This window comes from Vidua macroura, chromosome 21, assembly GCF_024509145.1.
Source record: "Vidua macroura isolate BioBank_ID:100142 chromosome 21, ASM2450914v1, whole genome shotgun sequence".
Taxonomy (NCBI): domain Eukaryota; kingdom Metazoa; phylum Chordata; class Aves; order Passeriformes; family Viduidae; genus Vidua; species Vidua macroura.
Window position 1 is genome coordinate 7082846 of NC_071591.1, and position 18132 is coordinate 7100977.

The 18132-nt window shown below is 45.3% G+C and overlaps 1 protein-coding gene across 1 annotated transcript in view; it reads left to right on the forward strand.

Annotated features, from left to right (window-relative positions):
- Nucleotides 1-15005, forward strand: part of BRINP1 (BMP/retinoic acid inducible neural specific 1) — an 89094-nt gene extending 74089 nt beyond the window's left edge. The window contains exons 6-8 of the mRNA XM_053996709.1: nucleotides 1947-2183; nucleotides 7697-7919; nucleotides 13260-15005. Coding sequence (XP_053852684.1) covers nucleotides 1947-2183; nucleotides 7697-7919; nucleotides 13260-14400 — 1601 coding nt within the window. The 3' untranslated portion in view covers nucleotides 14401-15005. The remainder of the gene's footprint in view (nucleotides 1-1946; nucleotides 2184-7696; nucleotides 7920-13259) is intronic.
- The last annotated feature ends 3127 nt before the right edge of the window (nucleotides 15006-18132 follow it).

The following is an 18132-nucleotide window of genomic DNA, read 5'->3' on the forward strand; positions in this document are numbered from 1 at the left end:
CTGCTCCAAGCCCTGTCCAGCCTGGCCTTGGACACTTGCAGGGATCCAGGGGCAGCCACAGCTGCTCTGGGCACCCTGTGCCAGGGCCTGCCCACCATCATGGGGAAGAATTTCTTCCTAATGTCAAATCTTAATCCACTCTCTTTCAGTTTGAAATCACTCCCCCTTGTCCTATCACCACAATCCCTGGAAAAGGCTGAGCTTCAGGACTTCCTGAAGAAGCAGGAAGAAATCTGAGCTTCTTGTTGAGACACATCTCAGAAAAGACCAAAGGGACTTCAAAATAATGATCTCTGCAGGCTAGTTTTGAGGCGTTTGCAGGGATGCTGTACTGGTCAGCTCTTTGTGTGCTCCTTCCAGTCCCCAGCAGCAATGCAGAAAAGGCAGCAGGATCTATGCAGAAACAGTGTCTCTGGACTGGAAGTCCTTCCCTGTGCAAGTGTCACATTCCCAGCTGGAGGGTGCTCCAAGCTCATCCAGCCTGGAGGCAGCCAATGGGGTCAGGCAGAGGGGAAACTTGCTGCCACCAGGCACGGTGCTCACCCAGAGCAGGGGGAGAGGAAACAGTGCTCCCTGTGCCTTCCACAGCCTCCTGAGCCCCCAAACCTGCTCTTCCAGAGGGACCTCATTAAGGCTGAGGTGCTTCTCTGGATCCAAAAGCAAAAGGGTAATGGGGGTGCCAGGGTCACCACCTGCTGTTTTTCTCTTGTCTGAGGTGAACACAACCCATCAGAGATGGGCCTGGACTCCTGAAAGGGGTCACAACCCTTTTTGCCATTCCTGCACACTCTCATCCTCTGAATTATTGTCTGATTTTCATTCCACCCCAGTGAGCTGTCAGGCATGGATCTGGTCAGGCAGCGCAGCAGGAACACAAACAGATGGGTAATTGACCCGCGTGCCTTCATTACACCGCAGGTCAGCGCTGCCATCAACTCCCCTCACTGCCCTCCAGTCCCTGGCCTTTTCCAAGTGGGGTCCCCTGAAAGGCTCGGAGTTATTGTCCCCTGCCTCGTGCACCACAGACACTGACAGGGGCTGACAGGCAGGACTGGCCAGGTAGAAGCAAACAGCTGCGAATCCTCGGGGAGATCCGCAGGGAGTCTGGAGGAGGACGGGATGGAAACCACGTACACCGTGCACAGGGCAAACACTGAAACTGTTATTGCATCCTCTGGTACCTGAGCAAGGGTGCACTTACACTGATCCTGCACAGATGGATGGATACACAAACACTTGCCGTGGAGAAAGGGACAAGGGGCTAGATCTCCCTGCTAATGTAAATCTGCCAAGCAGCACTGAAATCATCGGCACTAAATCCATTTGCACTTGTATAGGATTTGGCAAGTAGCCTTCCTAGCAGGGAGCAAGCTGCGAAGGCTCAGGAACCCAGCTCCTGTATTTATGCTGTGGGAGCTGGGCACTTAACTCTGCAAGGGACCTTTATAAATCCCCTCTCATGTTATTTTCCTTTCTTCTGTTTTGTGTTCCTTCTTATTTTCCCTTTCAGTGTGTATTTCTTTTTTTTCTGTGGAACCAAACCCATTTAGTATCTCTCAAAATGGGTCAGAGCAACATAATGCTCATTGCTTCTGAACCAGCACTTGGTTTCAGGAGACAACACCACACCTGGGAGTTAGGGAGGCTTTGCTTTCAGGGCCTTGTACTATGCTGGGATCTGGGAATGGGATGAAAGGGTGCTGGGGAAGGGGGAGTTTCTTGTCACCCTTCTCCTGCATAGGAGATAGTCTCCGTTCTCAGCTAAATCACTACTTGCTCTGGAGGGATGCAATTTGTACCTTTTTTATTCACAACAGTTTTTAACTCTTCACATAACTTTCCCAAACTGTTAATGAAGTGGGTTTTGAAAAGAGGAACAAATACTTGAAATTACTTTTTTATTCACTTTTTTTTTTCCTCCCATAACCCTGTTGCTCTCTCTCCAGGTCTCCAGATCATCTTCCCTCAGTATTTACAAGAGAAGTTTGTCCAGTCTGCCTTGAGTTACATCATGTGCAATGGGGAGGGCGAGTACATCTGCAGGGACAGCCAGTGCGGCTGCCAGTGCTCCGAGGAGTTCCCGCAGTGCAACTGCCCCATCACTGACATCCAGATCATGGAGTACACCCTGGCAAACATGGCCAAGACCTGGACAGAAGCCTATAAAGATCTGGAGAATTCAGGTAACTGAGTAAAACTTGCTTTTTCAATTCGTGGCAGGTTGTATCAGGTAAACATCTTTTATTCCCTCAGTATAATGCTCTAGTTTGGCTAAAAGAGGATATTGAACCCAAACCCAGGATCTTAGTCTTGAGGGAATACTCTTTTTTTCTCTATTAAACACACAGGCAGGAACACACACCACACATGGAATTATGTGTACAGGGATATTTTCCATGGAAGTATATGTTTGGTTAGAAATCTGATTTTTCATACCAAACCATCTCCAAATCTCTCTTTTAATAGTTCTACAGAGAAACTTCCACAATGTGAATGATGCAGAAATTGCTTTTCAGATTTGCACGAATGCTTTATTTCGCTTTGGTAGAAGCAATTCAGAAGAACACACAGGCCAGATGAGACCTCCTTTGAGGCAGGGAGAAGGAGGGAAAATGACTCTTCTGTCCTGCAGGGCAATGTCTGCTGCTGGGAACATTTCCCTTTCCCACCTTCTCCCCAGGTGAGGCTGGGGGTGTCATCAGGATTTGTTCTGTTTTGAGGCTGGTAGTGGGAGTACTTTACCCATAGTAGGTGTGTTGTACTCACAGGATACACATTCCTGAGGGCTTGAGGTAGGAAAGAGCAACACTTTCAGTGAATTCTCTCTTTTAGCAAGTGGCCTGCCTGCCCTGAAACCACACAGGCACCAAGCAGAACTTCTTCAGGGAACTTGTCCTTGTGCTGACTCTCATCTTTCAGTCTTAACCAGCTACTTTCCAAGACATTTTCTTCAATGATTTTTGTCACAACTGCCCAGATCTCCATCTCAGAAAGGAAAACTCTGAGAAAAGGACCATCTAGCTCAATTCAAGACAAATCCTTCATAAGTTTTCTTTCTTTCTTCATGTTAAAAGTCACCTTAATCCCTTTAAAAGTTGAAATGCAGTAGCCTGTGATCTTTCCTCAAAGGGTTGTTGAGGATTTGCTTCATACTTCAACATGTGGCCCGTGCTGGTGTTTGTGCTGCTGCACACATCCTTATGTCCCACTCATGCTGTCACCATGGTGCTCAAGCAGCCAGAGCAGCCAGGGTGGGAGTTAATGGCCCGAGGCTCATGACCACCTTGACCAGATCCCCCCAGGCACCCTGGGGAGCCACAGGGCTGGGCACTTCCAGGAGCAGGTCACCAGCTAGCGAGGTCAGATGTTTCCTGTGAGTTTCTATGGGTTCACAGATGGGCTGGGTAACACCAGGGCAAACCAGAAATGTGGATTTCAGGAGCTTTGGCCAGCTCAGTACTACACAAGTTGCAAGGATTACTGGCAGTGTCTGCCAGCACAGCTCTGTCACTGGTTATGAGTTAGCAGTTGTTAGTTCTTGCACAGCATCTTCACACAAGGTGCTCAAGAGCCACAGGTTGGTCTCATCAAGCCCCTTCCCTTCCCAGGGGATCTAACCCAGCTCTGAGAAGGTGGGAGCCCTGTGGAGAGGGGTGCTCCAGTCCCACATGCTGTCCTTGCTGCACTCAATCCAAGCACAGGCTGGGGTAGATAATTATATTCAGGCTCCCTCCCCTTGAGATTTGAATGGGGGAAAGTGTTTTTCATTTGCCACGTTAAAGTGACATATTGCAACGCAATTTCTGCCATATTCCACCCAGGGCTGGAGGCTTTTCAGGGCTAGATGGAGTGATTATCTTTATGTCTAAAGCTGCTGCATCTGATTCATCACTTTGATGCATCATGCGTGAACTGATCCTTTGAGATGGAAGTTGCTATCACAAAAGACTGCAATATTAGTGTTTTGCTTCTTTGTTTTAATAAATATTCCCAATAACTAGAGGATTTTCTTCATTATGAGCAGCAGAGGAGAAATCTCTGATGACATCTGAAGGCTTTTCCAATAAAGTGGACTGAAAGGCACAGGAGTGCTCTGAAAGCAAATACCATTTTGCACAGGAAGCCACTGAAAGCCCAAAACATTTGTATTCTGCTTCTGGTCTGTGTTGGATCCTCTGTTAATTTGAAAAAATCGTGCAGGGCAAATCAAGAGTTGCTGAGATTTGGAATAGTATCTTCAAAGTCAAGGAGGCTGCAGTGAACTGAAGCTGCTTTGAATCAGCTCAGGAGATTTTTTAGCCCTGTGCTTCATTGCTTGTGGGTAAATTGAGAAAAATAATGCTGCCTTATTCTTGGCATTTTCGAATGGCTGGTCAAAAAATTCAGTGATTGTAGATTAAAGAAATTGCCAACTATTAATTAAGTCATTTGGTGGAGTTAATTTGTTTGTTTATCAAGACTATTGCTTTCTGATGTAAATGGGACTTTTTTATTTTTTTTAACACTGGCAAAAGGAAAATTTCATCTGTGAAAGAGATGTCTGACCTGTCAATTCCCTATGGTACCACTTGTGATGCTGAGTCACTGCCATGGGACTGCCTTAGGGATGGGTGACTCAGCAGACAGAGGGGCCAAGCTGCATCACGGGAGGTGTAGCTCCAGCCATCAGCAAGGTTTGCTGTGCAGAGGAATAAAATAACAACAAATGCAAACAGACTTGTTCATTAATTGGAAATTCTCAGGGTTAAGTATGAACTATTCCCAGAAACAGGGAATATCCCCATCCATACTATTGGTTTCCAGGGAGAGTTATAAATAAATATAAATAATGAAGAAACTATGTTGGTTTTAAAGTACTTTTCTTTTTCTTCATCACCCTAATTTTAAACAACCCCATCCAGCTTTTATTTTGCCAGATTTGCTGCTCATTTGTTTTTCCCCCAGCGTTGCACTGCGGTAGCAAAATGTGCACACTGCACCGAAATTCCTGCCTCGCCCGTCTCGATGAAAAATGTACCACATTCATCATCAGAGGGAAAAGAGCCTGGGCTCCTGCACAAAAAGGCTTTTGAGGAAATTGATTTATAAGGGGTGGGAAGCAAATGCAAGGCTTTTACTGCTGAAAGGTACCCGGAGTAATCAGCATGGTCAACAGAAGCATTTATACCTGATGGTGGTTTCAGAGGCCCACAGAAAAGCACACAGTCAGGTTTGGGGAGGAGAAGGGCACAGGCAGCTTCATTAAAAACAGAGTGAAAACCTGAGAGCTGACGTACAAAAAAAATCTCTTGGTTATCTTTGGGGGAGAAAGGAGACAAGCAGATGTCCCACGGATGTTGGTAGTGCAGTGGTGATGATTATTTTTATGAGGAGCTCGGTTACACCGTGTGATGAGTAGGATGTGAACATCCATTTACCATCCATGTCAGGATGGGACTGACTAATGTACAGATATCCTTTGTTAGGCAGTTAAGCATGAACTGCAAGTTGATGAATAATAGGAAATCTGTTATGCAAATATCTTTAACTTTGTACTATAGGATTTAAATTATCTGATTTTTTCCCACTAATTCTATGGATTATTTCTTTTTTATTTGAAAAGATGTCAGCCTTTACAAGCCCTCCTTTTCCTTCTAAAAATAGGATGAAGGAATTAAAAGAAAAAGATTGGGAAAGGATCAGAAATAATGTAGAAAATGTAGAGGAAAAGATGGCTATACTTCTTGTTGGCTTGTTTGGGAAGTTTATGGCAGGGTCCTAGTCCAGCCTCTCTCTAGAAGCAGGACCACAGCCAGCAGTAGGTCAGGTCAGCCTTGGTTTTGTCTAGCAGAGTCTAAAATGAGAGACTTTTATACATCTCTGATCATGTTCCAGCACTGCATTACCTCCAAGAGATGGAGTTTTTCAGTAAATCATTTTAATTTCTCAAGCTGCAAACTGTGTTTTGCTCCTTGTTATAGCAACTGTCTCTCAAAAGAGGAGTTTTGTTCATATCTGGGAGCACCTTTTGCTGTAATTAAATATCCCTTGGCCTCCTCTTTACCAAATGAGGCCAGTGCAGCTCCCCGCACCTGACTTTGCAGAAGTTGTGCTCAGAGCACCTTGGTGTCCCTCAGCTCTGCCCTCCCAGTGTCTGTTCATCCCTTTTTGGTGAGTGCCCCAGGTGTAGCAGTGCCAAGAAAAGGTGAATATCCACTTCCCCCACCAGGATTCAGCCCAGTATGTTTTTTTCCAGTGAGAACAGGATGTTGACCCACCTCAGCCCCCAGGGCCTTCCTCAGCTGATTGTGCCCAAGGCTGTGCTGACACATGGGTTTTTCTCTCCTGGTACAAAACATTGTTCTTGTCGTTATTGCATTTTATGAAGTTCTTATTGTCCCACTCATTGCATTTCTCAAGGTCTCACTGTGTCAAATATGGTTTTCTAGCATCAAAAATTGAGTTATTTTCCCCTGAGAAAGTTGGAACCATCTGGTTTTTCCTCATCTGAGGATGTCCCAGCCTGGTAATCAGAGTCTGAGCAAACCACCCTTCTCAGGTAGGAAGGAGGGGCTGATCATGAACAGAAACAGTACCAGAATTTCTGATTGTGATGAAAAAAAACCTCAAAGAAACCCTGCATAATGGTGGGGTTTTTTCATTATCAAACAAAATAAAATGGAAATGAAGTGATCAAAAAACAACAAACACATCGAACAGCAACACTGAAAAATATATTTTTCGATCAATTGGATTTGTTCTCTTTGGTTAAAATTGATACCTTTTGTTCTCACCCAAGCCCTGCAAACTATTTTATTTTACTTTCCTCATTACAAAATGCAACTCATTTAACTTCAAATGGAGTTAAATGAGAGGTAAGAATCAGAATGCTCTTTTTAAAAAATGCAAAAGCAGGACATTTTAACAGCATCCAAACCTTTCCTCTGGAGAATTTTTAAAGCTTTGTTTTTCCCCCCTTTTTTTTTTAATTACACAGCAAAATGCTTTGCCTTCAACAACAAACAGCATTTCAGGACCAGCTGAAAAACAATTTAAATGAGAGCTTTTTAAGTGAAAATGATTACAACTCCCAGCTTTTTGTTTATAACCCTTAGACTATAACCTCATGTTCCAGGGAATTTCTGGTTTGGTTTTTTTTCCCCCACTGTGTACATTTTAACTGGGTTGTTTCACCTTGATATTCACTATAGGGTTTTTTTTCCTATATGGGAGCAGCAACAGCCATGGAATGAGTGGCTTCCTGGGACAGAGGGACAGAGCAGTGAGTTAATGGACATCACCTTCCCCTGGCAGAGCTGATGGCCTCGTCATCACTGCTCTTTCTCCACCCTGCTAATAAAAAGCTTTGTTACAGCTTGGAAACCTCCGTATTTCTCCCCATTTTGTTGCCCTGTTCTTTTAAATGTTTTCTATGCCTTCTGATGTTTACATATTTCTACTGCAATTTCTCACACATGTTCATGTAAATAACGATTGTTTTGCATTCTTCTTTGTGGGAGGAGAGAATTGATGGACTGTTGGTTTGACCAGCGTGGTTGGAGAGGTGGCAATTTCACCCTCCAATCCACTGCCACTTTTGGCATTCTATATTGTGAGGTCAGAAATAAAACTTCCTCTTTTCCTTCTTTTGCATCTTGAGTGAATGCGTGAGGTATTTCGTGCCGTAGTGCGACACCATTTCTTGTGTGTGTTCCAGATGAGTTTAAATCCTTCATGAAAAGGCTACCTAGCAACCACTTCCTGACCATTGGGAGCATCCACCAGCACTGGGGGAACGACTGGGACCTGCAGAACCGCTACAAGCTGCTGCAGAGCTCTCTGGAAGCCCAGCGCCAGAAGATCCAGCGCACTGCCCGCAAACTCTTTGGCCTCAGTGTCCGGTGTCGGCACAATCCTAACCACCAGCTGCCTAGGGAAAGGTACCTCCACCCTTCCTCGGGCATGGGGCAGCTGGGCTGAGGGGCTGGTGGAGCTGAGCTTGGGTTTGAGTCTAATCCCAGCAGGCTGTGTTCGGACATAGGGGGTGTTGGCATGGGTGTTTGGGGGAAACGGTAAAATCTGGGAGTGGGTTGAAATTCCTGGAGGTGTAGGGAACTTTTGTCACATTCCTATCCCTTCTGTGTGGTTTTACCTACCCAAGGGAAGGGCATCACCTATTCTTTAAGTTCTGCAAGAATATGTTTAGTCTGTTCTGCAGACTAAGCTGCTTTTTTGTGGTTTTCCCTCAAGATCGACAGCTGAGCTTTCAGCCTCCACTTGATGTTAAAAGAGACATGTGGAGCACAAGGTGCTGCAGCCCATTTTTGGATTGTGCTCCTCAATATCTCCAGAGTGAAAGGAGAAGCTTTAGTTTCACTTGGAATACATCACATTTTTGCTGTGAGATGCAGTGTGAACCTGTAAAACCTCACTGAGCAGAAGCCTTGCAAGGTTATTACAGGTGGAGAGAGCAAATTTTCCATTACTGCTACAGCAATTATTGATATCTAATAATCCCCTCCTGCTGGCTCCTTTCAGCCCTAACCTGTAGCTGAGCTTGCTTAAAGTAATTTTTGGAGACTTGCATTTCTGAATTCTCATAAACATCTCTTGCTGTGTCTTTCTACATTGTCTGGACTGAAGCAATACGGAAAATCTTGGGGAAAAAAAAATTAGTCTGAGTGCCTTTTCTTCCATGCTTCTCTTGCAAGGGTCAGGCCAAGTTATTATTTGAAGAGAAACTGTTTGTCCACTTCCTTCATTGCCTAAATATTCTGTTTCAAGACAAAATTGACAGATACACTGCTGTCTACTGCTCTCATCCATCTCCCTGGCTGCTGAACACGCTGACTTCATTTCATCACTGTGCAGCTCAGAAAAGTCTTCCAGGGCTTAACACCTCTTTAATTACAAAGAAATCTCATGTTTCTAGACAAAAAAATGATGGACTTACTAGGGATGAGGAGAAATATCTATTAAATGTAAGAGATTATGAAATAAAGTCTTTGGAGAGCTTCCTAAACCTGGCCCATCCCTGCCAAGTGGCTGAGCTGTTCTGACCAGGCTGAGTGCTGGACGAGCCACAGGCATGTCCAAGGTGGATTTTTTAGTTGTTTTTGAATTTTTAACAACAACAACAGCAACAACAACAAACTGAAGCAGCAGCGAGGAAATCTCCATCCAACTGTGTTACTCCAAAAGATTCAGACAAATATGTCTTCAGCATTTATCATCTATTTTAAAAATCCAGCCAAGCAGAAAGGGAGCCTCCAACTACTACAATGAAATCTGGGGGAAGGAGGGTGGAATGGATGATGGCAGATGGGTTTTTAACTGACTGATGTGCTTGATTTGTTTAAGTCAACATCAGCAGGCATATTATAATTTCTTTTCTTGTTTGTCATTCTGCATCTGCAGCTAGGCAGGGGAGCAGTGTGGTAGGAGCTCAGTAGTGGAAGAGGTGCAACCCATCTTTTTCCTCACAGAGCTGGGAAATACTCTCATTTTCTAATTGTTGCTGTACAGAATGACAGAGGCTTATCAAGGATGCCAGTGGCTTTGAAAGGATGCCATGGTTCTATTAAGAGCAAGCCTCTCTCTCTTTAATACACATAATTGTAAGCCTGCATTATACATTCAAAGGCAATGCAAAAAAAAAGAAATCAGATTGCTGTTGATTGTGCTCAGGGAAAGGAAGAGGTGGTGTTTCCAAAAGGAAGATAAGAAAGGAAGAGTAGGGATTCTGGTAATTAGGCTGATTCTCCATGACCCTTTGCAATGGCTAAGGAGACAGAAATATCTATATATCTATATATTTATATATCTATTTCTCTATAGATCTATATTTTATCTATAGAAATATAGATAAATATATAGATACATCAGTATATAAATATATAGGTATAGACATATAGACATATATATAGACATATAGATACCAATATATTTAGTCTGTACTTCTTTTGTCAAAACCCAGGAAAGTTTACAGGTTTAAAACAGAGGCAAGTCTGTTGGTTTAAAAAGGAGACCACTCCTCAGTTAATAAAACTTTGATGTCAAATGATCACCTGTAGTTTTATTTTAAAGCACTGGATGTAAAATAGAAATAACATCCAATGGAGTGAGGGGTTATACATGTTCTGGCCTGCAGCCAAAATACATCTCACAGCTGCTGAGAAAAAAATTGCATTTTTTACTCCACTGTTCCATACAGAAAACCAAAAGTACCCTCAGAACAGCTAGCACTGGTTGGAAAGTGAAAGGTGAGTTTACAAAGGAAATTATTTAAGTCCATGCCTTTTTTCCTGCAAATAAAAACCAAAAAATTGTCTGGCTCCCTGTTCCCAGCATTGCCAGGGAGCCACATGTCCAGTGAGCAACAGTCAGAAAATACTGCAAAGTAATTCTCACTCAGAGCTTGGCCTGCAGGTCGTATTTATTTTCACTTTAGAATCATGGGATCATTGAGGTTGGAAAAGACCTCCAAGATCAGTGAGTCCAACCTGTGCTTGATCCCCATCTTGTCACCCCGACCAGAGCAGTGAGTGCCACATCCAGGAGTTCCTTGGACATCTCCAGGGCTGGGGATTCCCACCACCTCCCTGGGAATATTTTAAATGAAGATCAGTGGCTACTCTGGTACTGGTTTCCAGCTGTTCAACAGTGGATCTTTCCAGCATCCTCCTGTTCTGACACCTCTTAGGTACAATGCCATGAGCCTGAGCCATCAGAGGGGTGTGTTTTGAAATGTTGCCTCCTGTCAGCTGAAGGACTTTGGCTGGTCCTGTGTATATTCTTAACCTGTCCCAGTTGCAAGAAAAAATGGGGTGATTTATACCACTTGACTTCTCTCTCACTCTCTCACACTTCCCTTTGTCGTGTTTGTAGCTGATGCCCAGCTCTGCCCTGGATTCTGCATTTTTATTTAATTGCATCCTTTACTGCTGCCATCAGCAGATGGTGGGTAGTCTCCTGTTTCATTTTCTTCTTGTTTTTTTTTAGTCCTACTTGTGTCTTTGCTGAAAGCTAAGACACACACACACACACACATCAACAACAAACAACCTCCCATCCATCCTCCACAAAGTCTGTCTGGGGAACAGGAAATTTACTGGTGTCCATTGCAAGACAACAGCTGAGGTTTCTTTCCCAATTTGTTCTGCTTGCTGTTAGCATAAAGAAGGACAGAACTATTCAGTGATTTTTTTCCTAAGACAGACCACACCCAAAATGGACAGAATGTGGTCACCTGACTCTAATTTATACTGTGTCCCCTGCTATGGCCTGGCAGTCCTTGGCCCAGCAGCTCAGGGGCATTATCAACACCTAAAACCTGTGTAAAACATCAGTCCAGCACTGCACAAATCCAGGTGCATTTGACTGGCTTTCCCAACAGGAAACACAAAGCTTCAGATGGGTGAAAATATATTTGTATTGCTGAGAAGTGAGCAAAAATTCACCTGTGAGCAGAAGGCAGCCTCAGTCCCTGGGATGGTTTGGAAATGCTTGTTGCTGTCAGTTTGTGGCTGTGTTTCACAGCCACACTGTGCAGTGCTGTCCCCTCGCCTCCGAGGCAGAGCTGTCCCAGGAATTAAGAGGAGCCCTGTGCACATTTTTGAGGGACCAGGGCTGTCACTGTCTCCCTCTACAGCAGATATTTATGAAGGTCACTGCCTTGCTCCCAAGCTCCCCAGCCAACCTTGTCCTTCCCACCAGCAGAAGAGCTCCTCTTGGCTGGGAATAGGGGAAGGAGACCCTGGCAGCCCTGTACCACATGAAGAATGGGAAAATTGTCTGTTCCCACATCCAACACTTCAGAATTTTTCTTCTAATGCCCTCCCTTTTTTCCTCACCCTGTTTTTACCTTCTTTTTACTCCTTTTCTCCCTGCTTTTCATTCCTGCCTGTTCTCTTTCAGTTGTTGCTGTTGCAGTTTTTCCCTTTCTCCACCCTTTACTCCTGCCCATTTTGTTTCTCTCTTATTTTTCCTTTTACCTGCACATTTTCCTCTCTTTCTTTCCCAACCTTTCTGCTTCTGCTCCTTGATTATTTCTTTCCTTCCAGTGCTTTCCTCTGTTTTACACTCTCATCCCTCCACTCGCTCCCTCCCCCTAATCATCTTGCTGTTCTTTGCTGCTGTATCATTTAATGCCTTCTTTGATACAGCCTACAGCTTAATGATTATTCGGAGGTCAGGCGATGCAGGTGCCATGAATTTCACTAATCCAGCTCTGAGAGCCTCTGTCCATAATCACTCCTCCTGTTCTACAGGGGCTGAATCCTAATTTGTCGTTAGCCAGTCCTCTCACTGCAGCACTACCAAGAACTTTTTGCCCGGAGGAGACAATGAAGTATTCATTAGCCAGGGGGGAGGTGGAGGGGAGGGAGCAGCGGCTGCACAGAGGGTTCTGCTGAGGGCTGCTGAGAAAGGAGTCGCTGTACCCAGCTTTCCTGGGGCAGTGGGAAGGGGGAAAAGGGGGAAACAAGGCAACATGGCAAGTGGGCTGTGCAAAAAGTGAACGTGGGTTGCGGTGTCATTTTCTAGGAGTTGTTCCAGGGCTGCAGGATGTGGAGTTGAAAGTGCTGATCCAGCAGCTGTGAGAGTGGTGGGGCTCAGGGGTGGGTGAGTGGGGCTGATTTTAAGGGAGAGACTCCAAGAGGTAGTTAATTAGCAGAGGTCTTTTGGGGTTTTTTTAAGGAGGAATAGTTTTAACAGCTTTGTCTCTGTGCATCCTGGGTTCCACCCTCTTTTCTACTGTTCAGAGCTCTGCACCATAAGCAGAGGTTGCTGCTTGCTTTACCTTGTCCTGTTATGGGTCTGTTTTTTAGAGGGTGGGGCCAATTGCCAATGACCTGAAGAGCAGTTTTCACCTGCTAGCCTGGGAGTTCTGCTGCCCTTGTGGTGTCTGATAGCCCCACAGCCTCTGGCATGGCTTTATCAGCTCCATTCCCATGTCACTGTGGCCCTGCTGGCATCCTTGGCAGCACACAGTGCCTGTCTCAGCTCCTAGTGCAGAGTGAAGAGAGAGAGCTCAGGTGAGCACTCCTGACTGGTAGCAATTTCTTAGAAGGCTTTTGCTCATCACCAAAGGAGTAAACAGCAGATGAAAGATTCAGTCTAGAAATAGACTGGAATAGCTCCCAGATGCCACGGCAGGGCATCGATGTTCCAAGAGCTCTGCCTCAGATATAGCCCTGAAAACACTGTGGCTCCAGCAAGATGCCAACACTGAGTCCCTGTGAGGCCTTACAGTGCTAATTCTTCCTTCTCCTCACCTGCAGGACGATACAGGAATGGCTTACCCGAGTCCAGTCCCTGCTGTACTGCAACGAGAACGGGTTCTGGGGGACGTTTCTGGAAAGCCAACGGAGCTGCGTTTGCCACGGTGGCACCAGTCTGTGCCAGCGCCCCATCCCCTGCATCATTGGGGGCAACAACAGCTGTGCCATGTGCAGCCTCGCCAACATCTCCCTCTGCGGCTCCTGCAACAAGGGCTATAAGCTTTACCGAGGCCGCTGCGAGCCCCAGAACGTGGACTCGGAGCGGAGCGAGCAGTTCATCAGCTTTGAGACGGACTTGGACTTCCAGGACCTGGAGCTGAAGTACCTGCTGCAGAAGATGGACTCCCGCCTGTACGTGCACACCACTTTCATCAGCAACGAGATCCGCCTGGACACCTTCTTCGACCCGCGGTGGCGCAAGCGCATGTCCCTCACCTTGAAGAGCAACAAGAACCGGATGGACTTCATCCACATGGTGATCGGGATCTCCATGCGCATCTGCCAGATGCGCAACAGCAGCCTAGACCCCATGTTCTTTGTCTACGTCAACCCGTTCAGCGGGAGCCACTCGGAGGGCTGGAACATGCCTTTTGGGGAGTACGGCTACCCGCGCTGGGAGAAAATCCGCCTCCAAAACAGCCAGTGCTACAACTGGACCCTGCTGCTGGGCAACCGGTGGAAAACCTTTTTTGAGACCGTCCACATCTACCTACGCAGCCGGACTCGGCTGCCCTCCCTCCTGCGCAACGAGACTGGCCAAGGGCCCGTGGACCTGTCCGACCCCACCAAGCGCCAGTTCTACATCAAGATCTCAGACGTGCAGGTCTACGGCTACAGCCTGCGCTTCAACGCGGACCTCCTGCGCAGCGCGGTGCAGCAGGTCAACCAGTCCTACACGCAGGGCGGGCAGTTCTACTCCTCCTCCTCCGTCATGCTCTTGCTGCTGGATATTCGGGACCGAATCAACCGCCTGGCGCCTCCGGTGGCCCCGGGGAAGCCCCAGCTGGATCTGTTCTCTTGTATGCTCAAGCACCGCCTGAAGCTCACCAACAGCGAGATCATCCGAGTGAACCACGCCCTGGACCTGTACAACACCGAGATCCTCAAACAGTCCGACCAGATGACAGCCAAACTCTGCTAACCCTGGACTTAGCAATGGACACTTTGGTGATTGATCCTTTTGCTGTATAAAAAAAAAAAAATAAATAAAACAAACAAACAAACAAAAAAACCCAAAAAAAAGAAAAAATAGAAAGAGAAAAAAAAAGTAAAAAGGAAGAAGTAAAAGTGGGGGGAAAGGAAAGAAAAAAGAAAAGGGGAAAAATAAGATTTGTAAAATGTAATTAATATACAAAAGAGGAAAACAAAAAGAGGAAATTCTTCATTTGTTGAAAACTAAACCCGTTCTAGCAGCTGTATAAGACTGTCAGGCATGTTTGTTATTTCTATAATCCGTCATAAAGGGTAACACCGTACTCTCTCTTGACCTTGGGGGTGTTGCTTGCAAGTCCTTAGGGGCAGCAGAGGAAATAAAGGGAGGAGCAGAGAGAGGGGCAAACTTCTGTACTGAACTGTCGAGTTTTCTGCTATGCAGGTGCCAAGACAAAGAGACATACAAAAAAAAAAAAAAATCAAAGAAAACAAACAAACAAACAAGAGTTATATGTAAATGTAAAAGAGCTACCATTATTCCTATAGTGGGAGTAAATGGTTAAAGATAAAAGATATTTCTTCTGTTGAGATTTATGCCAGCTTTATGTTGAGTTATTCCTGCAGCCTGTGCTGAGCTTTGTGGAGGACAGGAGAGGATGGCAGCCCTTGGGGAGTAAAACTGACGCCTCCTTGGCGAGACCACACAGAAAAGGTGGAGGGTGGTGCAGGGCTCAGGTGTCCTCGCTTTGGGATTTCCATCTTGGAAGATGTTTCACCAGAGGCAGATGCTCAGCAGATGCTGGAAAATGGGATGTGTTGGGTTGTTTAGCTTGACCTGCAGTTTGTGCCCTGCCCTGGGCTGGTGCTGCCTTCAGTGGTGCCCGAGGATCAGCACCTGTAAATCTTCACTCACTCATCTTTCAGGCCTTTCTAGATAGTCCCTAAAGCAGAGAAAGCCAGAATCATAAAGGCAAAGCTGAGTTTGTCCTTCTGCCTCAGGTGCTGGGCTTTCCAGTAGCACTGGGTAACCCTCATCACCACAAAAAGCACAATGCAAGGGAATACATTTCCAAGGAAGCCTGGAGACATTGAAGGGTACATAGGTCATTTCTGTTCACTGGGAAAGGAAAAAATCCTTTTTACTTTCTTATGTTTCTGTGGCTGTGAATAATATCCTTGTCTCACTTACACTTTGTCCACAAAAAAAAAAAAAAAAAAATACAGCAAATATATGGGAACATTTTATTAAAATATATGCAAAATTAGTAAAAGGGAGGGGTGGGAGGGAAGAGCACAACAACCAAACCTATCCTGAGTTTGCAAGGATAAAGCCAAATTAAAAAGAATTGAGTTATCAAAAACATACTAAAATAACCAAAAGGTGGGTAAATTTTTTTTGAATGTGTGGGGACATGTGTTTGTATTTAAACAAAAAGTAGGATGTTGAATGGAGTGTGTGAATGAAGGATCATCTGGGCTGGGTGATGAAGTCTGAACATTGTGGGAGGTGAGTAGTGAGGTGTTTCTCTTAATTTCACTGTTTTTTTTTTTAGTTGAAGTTGATTGAGAAGTGCTAGTGAGAGACTGGAATTCCTGCCCTCCAGAAAGGGAGAAATAAACCTCTGATCCCGATAGCTTCCAGAGGTGGAGGAGCACCCTGGGGAAAACAGGTCTGAGCAAGGGGCACAGTCCTGATCCAAAGACCAAGATTCAGGTCTGGCTCAAGATTTAACATGTTGATTCAACTGAGTTCAAAACAGTCTTGTAGGAATTTTGACTTTATTTGAAGACTTTGGCTGAGATTCTGAGAGTAACATCAGTTCATGCATTGTGATGTTGGTCATGTGACACCAGGGGCTTGGGCAATTCAGGCTGTTTTCAGGTTTAATTTGTGTGATTTAGGTTGTTCTCATCCAATTTTCCTGAGAAGGAACTGGATACCTTAAGGAAAATACACATTCACTGAACTCTCCTGCTGAGCTACCAATGGAGGGCATAAGAAAATCAATTTGGGTAATCAGTAAAACCCCAAAAAGGGGCATTAGTCACCAAACTCTGTCTGTCCAAGAATGGGTATCAGAAGAAGAGCTGGGTGAATTGAACAGCAAGGATGTTTTTAGGGACATTTCCTTTAGTAGTAGCTTTTTTTGCCCTACCTTGTATCAAGATCTCTCTCTCACCTGGTCAGTCCACACAAGAGGCCTTGGGCTGCCCATTTTTCCCAGTGTTTGTTTTTCATTTGCTTGGTCTTTGCTTTGTGTAGCAGAAAATCATATTAGAACGCACCATTCCAAGAGTGTTCTTTATAGATGTGACATTTCTGCCTCAGCTTTCTGATAAGAGAACATTTGGCAGCAATCGTATGCATGGAGGTGAGTTTTAAGCAAATAGTAGAGAATATTCATGGGAAATGAATGTCAAATTTGTAATTATCAGTAGAAATAATGTTCCTGACAGTTACATCCATCTAAGCAGGGAATAGAAATGTACTGTTTAAATTACATGTATGACCCAAAGAGCTGACACTTGGAAGAACTATGGTTATAGCTCTAAAAATACTGACTGCTGCCTGAGCTGCAGCCTGCGTGCAGTGATGGGATTTGCTCATGGCTGGGAATAGTGACCGTGCCAACACGGAGTGAAATTAATTCGATAAATTCTTTCCTTTGAGATAAGAATCCAGGTCTAGTGAGTAGAAGCCAAAGAAGCTGCAATTAAATCTCAGATCTCATGGGTAACTACAGCACATTACCTAAATCTTGCCTGGTATTTGTGGCACTGGTAGGGATCAAATCAATTGCCCTCATGTATCTTTAATGATGCCTTGGGATGAGCAGCCCCCAGCATTTACTGCCTTCAGCAATGGGGGCAACTCCATAAACCTTAAGCAAGGCTTTGGGTGCCAGCACAACATTAAATCCTGGCTGGATTTAAAACCAAGTGGACGGCGTGGAGCTGAGAGAGGCACATGAGGTAACATTCCCATCGTGGCTGGGAAAGGGGAAGCAGTGCAGGGAGAGGGAAGGGGTTTTGGCACAGACATGCTGTCAGCATATGGAACTCACCTTGGGAGTACCTGATGGTGCACCTGGAAATGGTGGCACATCAACACCACAGAGTGGAGCCACATTCCAACATGGCTGCATAAAATCTTGTGGAAGAACGCAGCAAAAATGTCAAGAAAAAACTCCCATGTCCTTCAAGGTAGGGAAGATGAAGCTATTTGGCAGCTCAACCACCATTTTGGGCTCACTGGGAAAGTGGAAAAAAACCCAAACAAGCCAATCAAATGTGGATGATTGCTTTTGGTGCTAGGAGATAAATTAAACAGGGCACATGCTCTGCTTCCACTGCTCAGTCCCAAAAGCCCTTCCCCAGGCAAGGGGCAGTCTGTGACAGCCAGATCCAGAAACATCCCCCAGGTTTGGTTTAGGGAATTTGTTCTGCAGGCAGTAGGAGATGTGGAGGCATCTGATGTGTCTCAGGAAGAGAAAGCAGTTCAGACCCCCAGAGAGGCCACACCAGTGCTCCAGAGGGGTTAATGGGCTCCTGAGGAAATGATGGTCATAAAAATGTGTTTGACAAGAGAGTGACTGGAATGGAGGGTAATTAACAGAGCAGAATTAGGTAGGACCCAGAGAACCCCTTCACCATAAAGCTCATCCACTAACCTGCATGATCAGTGGGCATTGCTGTAGAGTTTAATGACAAAAGGGATGTT